General features: G+C 31.3%; 1 protein-coding gene across 1 annotated transcript; it reads right to left on the reverse strand.

The window, feature by feature from the left end:
• Nucleotides 1–1,346: 1,346 nt before the first annotated feature.
• Nucleotides 1,347–1,814, reverse strand: LOC116013154 (GATA transcription factor 12-like). The gene has a single exon (XM_031252806.1). The coding sequence runs from the start codon at nt 1,812–1,814 to the stop codon at nt 1,347–1,349; it is 468 nt and encodes a 155-aa protein (XP_031108666.1).
• Nucleotides 1,815–7,837: the final 6,023 nt, after the last annotated feature.

A 7,837-nucleotide genomic window follows, 5' to 3' on the forward strand; every position in this document is an offset into this window, starting at 1 on the left:
GCCCTTAACATATAATTAAAAAAAAATTAACTTCCGGTTTGCCCACTAAGTGAGGCGGTGGGCAAACTGTTCAAAAAAATGGAGCCTTGAGGATAGGAGCCTCAAGGCTCCATTCCCCACTTATCCCACATCAGAAATAAAATTACGAAAGGGGAGCCACTATGCGGCTCCCCCCCCCCCTCCCTCACCATCCCCCTTTTTTAACAGTATTATATATATATATATATATATATATATATATATATATATATATACACCCTTTTGGACATTTTAAATGTTAATCGCTAATCTAAATAGCTAATTTTACCAAACATCTTTTTACAAACCGCTAATACAATCCACTGGTCAAATCCGTTATTTGAAAACCGCTAACACAATCCGCTACCGTTAACCGCTAATAAACAAACAAGCACAATATTTGCGTTGATGATAATATTGTGTTGATATATAGTATGTTGGTAGTTAAATATATTGTTTTGATATGGATTTTGCACTGTATATAGTGTGTTGATATGGATTTTGAGCTGTACTGGTATAGGAATTAACAATATTTAGGGATTTTAATTAAAATAAACAAAATATAATTTAAATAAAAGAAAAGCATCCGCGACTGTTCTTAAAGAAAAACAATTGCGGATTTATTTAAAAAAAAAAACAATTCGAAATATAATCTGCCACTGTTCTCAAAGAAGACTTTCCACGACTGTTCCACACACAACTTTCCACAACAGTCACGGAAAGTTCAGGGACTGTTATAAAACAATTGCGAAAAGTCATTTACAACATAGCGGATTAGTTGTTCTGTATAGTGGTAGTTCATGTGTGTTGTCTAACTTTAACTTTTAGGTGTACAAAACTAGAGCTTATATCGTGTTATCTCGAGAATGACACTAGAAGTCAATTCCTCCACCGGAGACTGGCGAAGTCACTCCACAGACACACGTCGCAATAATTTTTTTTTTTTTGTTGTCTTTCCTTTGTCATCATATTTCACCGTCCCAAGCCTACAATAAGAGGAGACCAAGTATAAAAACAAGTCATTTGTCCTCATCGAGAACACAAATTGTTTTCTCAACACATCGTACTACTTTGAACATTTAATTAATATAGTCATCTTCTCAATACATCGTACTAGCTACTTTGAACGATTAATGCAATTATATGTAGGATACTTTATTCCTTCGAGTGACTGTCTTTACATTAATCTGACTTAGTTAATTCGGGTCAGTTATGTTAATTAATTTCATCAATATATATAAATAAAATCTCTACAAAACTAATCAAGTATATAAATGCAGTCTAAATATTATATTATTTTAAAAAATAAAACCAAAAGCGCTCATTCATCATACTCTTCTATGCTGCATAATTTTTCTGTGAAAATTAGAATGTTTGGAACTATCAAAACTTGGACTTGCAAGCGGGCGATACTGAGGCACCAATCTCCCGGACTTATATCTTACTCCACAAGCATTGCACAGAGTGTTTGGTCCCATAGGTCCCATCCTCCATTGAGGCGTATCCTCGGTTTCACAATGACTGCACTTTCTCTTCTTCCACCCGCAACCGTTTGGATTGCTATATCTTCGGCTTCTCCCTTCGCCTGTTTTACTACGCGGCTTATAGCATCTTTTCCTCTTTTCGTTCTGCGACTCATCCTGTACAGTAGCCTTCTCCGGAGTAGAAAATAATAAGTCTGTTATGGAGATAAAATCGTCGGAAAAGTTGGGGAAGAAATCCAAATCATCCAAGCTGTCTGACGGTACGCACAACCCGCTGCTCTCTGCATCCCCCTCGGAATTCTCTATGGCCATATATGCGAGAGTGAACGAGAAATTAATTAAGCTCCAATTCAAGGCGGCGTTGCGTCGTGTAGTGTAAGTAGCTAGGCAGTTCTGACGCGTTATTATTATGATACTTTGCGTGCATATATATCTATGGTATGAGGAAGGTTGGTATTGAAATTGACCGCGTTAAGGAATTGAGATATTGCTTGCTTTAAATTAACCGTCAATTACTAATCATCTTCTAGAATCTAATTAATGTTCGTGTATGTATATGTTGTCACCGCCAACCAGAGACTTACACCTTGGACGAATGCTTTTCTTTCGACGTGGAATAACGAGATATTTTCTTTTTTATTAATTCCAATTTTCAACACGAAAATAATATTATAAGAAAATTTTATAATGCTGAGTAGGCATCCTACAGCAAGATAGTCACTTAGTGAGATATGATGTCTAGTTTCAATATAATCTATATATATATAAACAAAATCCTCCAAAACGAAATCCTATTTCCCGCCCAAAATATTGTACATTAAAACAATTAAAACAATAAAATAATATTAAAAGTACAATAATATTAAAACACGAAATCATATAACATCAAAACATTGTTATACATTAGGATTAGTACATTGTTATTATAATTATAATATTATAATATATATATATATATATATATATATATATATATATATATATATATATATATATGTTGGGCGTCGGCAGGGTTGGCCGAGTTCAGCTCCTGCTCGATTCGAGACGTGGTGCTGTGACTTACCATGGAGGGATGTGGTTAAATGGTTAATGTCCACCTACCTATCACCAATTGGTTTTAAGTAGGATATGGCAACCAGATAGCCAAAGAACTCTGTGGTTAAGCGTGCTTGACTTCCGGCAGTCATGCGCTGAGATCCATCAATTGGTATCAGAGCCGAGGTTACTATTTTGTACAATTATTCACCCCTTATTCTAGTTGTTTTGAAGGTTATTTTCAGTATCCTAGTGAAATTGGGAATTGTTTGTGTGTTATATTGTCCAAGTGCTGAATTATCTACAAGGAACAACAAAGGAAGAATATTGGAACATTTTGGACAAGTTCTGGAAGAAAAAGGGAATTACAAAGAAGAATACAAGTTGGAAAAGAATTGGAAGCTGTCTAATGGGCCAAGGCCCATCTACCTCCTATATATTCTACCTATTCTCTGCAATTGAAGGAGGTTCCCTTACAGAGTTCTGAACCACAGCTTTTAGTTTATATTTCCCTAGCATAGTTTAGATCAGTTCACATTAGATTAGTTAATTTCAAGATTGGAATCAAAGATTGAAGATTGGATTTGTTCTTTATCAGTTAAGTTCTCTTATTCCTTTATTACTTTCTTGCAATGTTTATGGTTATTAATTATTGCTTTGTTTTGTTTACTCCCATCATGCGGGAGTAGTTCGTTTATGGGTTTGGATTAGGGATCCATTGTTAATCTTGATGTTCAATTGGTAATTAATTGCATAAAGGGATTGAATCTTTTACCTAGGGTTTATGTTGATTTCGGGATTTCTTTCTACTTGTTATTGATTGATGGCCACAATTAATTGCTAGTCTAGGAGAGGGATTCATTACAACGAAAGTTGGATGGAGACCTCGAGCCTTACCAATTTCAACCTAATTTTTCTGCTATGAAAGTAGAGGTAATTTTGGGGGCTTACAATGCTTAAGAGCTTAAGGTTATGATTGATGCATCACGACAGTGGGGCAATTGTAGCCTAATTCTATTTATTGATTACGAAAGTAGCTGAATTGAATTCTTATGTGCATTGCCCATAAATCCCTTGGTTAATTATTCTTTCCCTAATTCTGAGTTGATTGGAACATCAAGATTACAATTCCCCTAATCTGGCCCATACCTTTATCATACAGTTTACACCTTAATCAATTGCTTTCTTTTACACTATTCAGTATTTGTTGCTTGGATTCTATAAGTTCATATACTTTAGTGCCTGGTAATTCACACAGTTACGTGCCATAACACCAATCCTCAGCAGAACGACATTACACCCTTTTTACACTCATCATTTGTGCTCATCAGTAGGTTAGTTGGACCGAGTCAGGCATGCTGCATAGCTGGGCTTGGTGATCAAAGGTTGATGCAGGTGCTGGGAGGGGGATTGTTGGGCGTCGGCATGGTTGGCCGAGTTCAGCCCCTGCTCGATTCGAGACGAGGTGTTGTGGCTTACCATGGAGGGATGTGGTTAAATGGTTAATGTCCACCTACCTATCACCAATTGGTTTTAAGTAGGATATGGCAACCAGATAGGCAAAGAACTCTGTGGTTAAGCGTGCTTGACTTCCGGCAGTCACGGGATGTGCAGCGCTGAGATCCATCAATATATATATATATATATATATATATATATATATATATATATATATATATATATATATATATATATATATATATATATATATATATATATATATATATATATATATAAACAAAATCCTCCAAAACGAAATCCTATTTCCCTACAATAATATTAAAACACGAAATCCTATAACATCAAAACATTGTTATACATTAGGATTAGTACATTGTTATAATCTTTATCTTAATATATATAAAAACAAAATCCTCCAAAACGAAATCTTCCTTCCCGCCCAAAATATTGTACATTAAAACAATCTTTATTTATATATATGAAAACAAAATACTCCAAAACGAAATCTTCCTTCTCGCCCAAAATATTGTACATTAAAACAATTAAAATAATAGAATAATATTAAAACAATAGAATAATATTAAAACAATACATTTTCTATACTACAATTCCAATATAATTCGTATAAACAATAGAATAATATTAAAACAATACAATTCCTATACTACAAATCTAATACAATTCGTATCAAATAAATCTGCTATTAAAACACGAAATCCAATACTACAAAATGAAGTCTACTATTCTACAATTCCTATACTACAATTCGAATACAATTCGTATACTACAATTCCTATAATACAATTCCTCCATCTATTCGTATTATAAAACATTCATCAATTAGAAATTTTATAACCTGCTCACACAAATCGAAATAGTAAAACGATAGTGTCACGCAAATCTTTCAACAATATTGTTCTTTCACTAATGGGGTATGTTTTTGTCTCTGCTTCCGACCTATCTCCCAAGACGAGAAGGAGTTGTATTAGACTCCGGCTAATGCGTTGTTATTTGTCAAGGAAATATCCACATTCCACAATCAACCAACAGACACTGGTGTGCTTACTCCATGACTCCCAGGTAAATGCTATTAAGTTTAAAAGTGTATATAAATTAGAGAGAGCAGATTGTGCCTATATCGTGGCCAAATTTTGTTCTATGATGAATTAGAGGAAAAATGGTTGTGTATATTTTGCGGTGGTTGGCATTTTGTAGTGAACACTGTAGTCATATTTAATATTTGCACCTGGAGAGCATTACAATATTCTTTTTTTTTTTTCTTTCTTTCTTCAGGAAACTTGTATCCATTTACAAATCCCTAAATAGTTTGTTGTTAAATTCAAGAAACTTTTGAAGGAAGGGGAAGTCTATGATATTCACAATTTCATTGTGCAAACGTATCGCATGAGGTTTAAGTCGTGCGAGCATATTGTGCAAACGTATCGCATGAGGTTTAAGTCGTGCGAGCATAAAGTGCAAACGTATCGCATGAGGTTTAAGTCGTGCGAGCATAAATATATGATGAAAGCGAACCACGACACTTTGATTAGCGCTTCCGATCTAGATGAATACGTCTTTCCCAAACACATGTTCAAACTCAAGGATTTTAGATCATTGAAGGCTCCCGGAGGAGTGGATAACAATCTGGTAATTGATAAATTCTTCTTTAAATCTTATTCTATACTAGATGTGTTTTTATTTCTTTTTGTTATACTAAATTCTAATAGTATACATTCATGAATGCCAATTTTAAATCTTTTGTCAAGAAACATTTTATCAGACCAAAATAATATTAAATATACATGCATCCTTATTAATACTTTAAATATTTAGTTGCTACAAAATATATAAATTTTAGTTTGGCAATATAGGATACACAAGGTCCTTTATTTCAAATATTCTTAAAATATTATAACAAATCAAATCCGTGCAACGCACGGGCGAAAATACTAGTTTTGGTTAACAAATACTATGTAAGTGATTTTAATTTTATTTACATTTTTTATTTTAATTTTAATAGATTAATATTTGTCTCACTAAATTCATTTTGTAACTTAAATTTATTTTCGATCTATCTTTCTTTTTATGCAAATAAAATTAAAGTATAAGAAATGTATCATTAAAAAAATTTGAATGAAATATTTAAATGAAACTATATTGATATTTTTAAAATTTTTTTAATTAACCTACAATTATATTAAAATAATGAACCTGGAAATTTAATTAACCTACAATTATATTAAAATAATGAACCTGGAAATTTTTTGAACAATGGTCCATACTTCCCATTTCACGGTCATTATTGCATGGACCATGGTCCACACAGCTGTGTGGACCAAAAATAAAAAGCACATTATTTTTGTACTGAGGGTACATTATTTTTGTACTGTAGGTACATTATTTTAGGGTACATTATTTTTATACTCTAGGTACATTATTTGATAGATCAAATAATGTACCTAGAGTACAAAAATAATATACCTTCAGTACAAAGATAATGTACTTTTTATTTTTGGTCCACACAGCTGTGTGGACCATGGTTCATGCAATAATTTGCCCCCATTTCATCCTTGTTGTAACGCACCCAACAGCGTAACTATTTGTATATTTTGTAATAATATAATTTTTACACATTAATTTTATTTGTACAAATCGAAAGAGAGAAAAGTAAATTTAAGTTAAAAAATAATTTATGAAGAAAAATATTAATTTAGTGAAATTCAAATTGTAAATAAGTTTAAAAATCTTCCAACAATTAAATATTGCACGTTTCTACCCTTGTTAACTAGAATTACATTTGAACTAGACATCACACAAGTTACTAAAGGACTATATATATATCTTTCTTGGGATTGAAGAATTTCTCCAACAATAAATATATATATATATATATATATATATATATATATATATATATATATATATATATATATATATATATATATATTTATTGTTGGAGAAATTCTTCAATCCCAAGAAAGATATATATATAGTCCTTTAGTAACTTGTGTGATGTCTAGTTCAAATGTAATTCTAGTTAACAAGGGTAGAAACGTGCAATATTTAATTGTTGGAAGATTTTTAAACTTATTTACAATTTGAATTTCACTAAATTAATATTTTTCTTCATAAATTATTTTTTAACTTAAATTTACTTTTCTCTCTTTCGATTTGTACAAATAAAATTAATGTGTAAAAATTATATTATTACAAAATATACAAATAGTTACGCTGTTGGGTGCGTTACAACAAGGATGAAATGGGGGCAAATTATTGCATGAACCATGGTCCATGCAATAATGACCGTGAAATGGGAAGTATGGACCATTGTTCAAAAAATTTCCAGGTTCATTATTTTAATATAATTGTAGGTTAATTAAAAAAATTTTAAAAATATCAATATAGTTTCATTTAAATATTTCATTCAAATTTTTTTAATGATACATTTCTTATACTTTAATTTTATTTGCATAAAAAGAAAGATAGATCGAAAATAAATTTAAGTTACAAAATGAATTTAGTGAGACAAATATTAATCTATTAAAATTAAAATAAAAAATGTAAATAAAATTAAAATCACTTACATAGTATTTGTTAACCAAAACTAGTATTTTCGCCCGTGCGTTGCACGGATTTGATTTGTTATAATATTTTAAGAATATTTGAAATAAAGGACCTTGTGTATCCTATATTGCCAAACTAAAATTTATATATTTTGTAGCAACTAAATATTTAAAGTATTAATAAGGATGCATGTATATTTAATATTATTTTGGTCTGATAAAATGTTTCTTGACAAAAGATTTAAAATTGGCATTCATGAATGTATACTATTAGAA

This window comes from Ipomoea triloba, chromosome 3 (assembly GCF_003576645.1).
Source record: "Ipomoea triloba cultivar NCNSP0323 chromosome 3, ASM357664v1".
Classification (NCBI taxonomy): Eukaryota; Viridiplantae; Streptophyta; class Magnoliopsida; order Solanales; family Convolvulaceae; genus Ipomoea; species Ipomoea triloba.

Excerpts from the sequence above, each read along its gene's own strand:
- LOC116013154 (XM_031252806.1), bottom strand. The coding sequence starts at position 1,814 with ATGGCCATAGAGAATTCCGAGGGGGATGCAGAGAGCAGCGGGTTGTGC.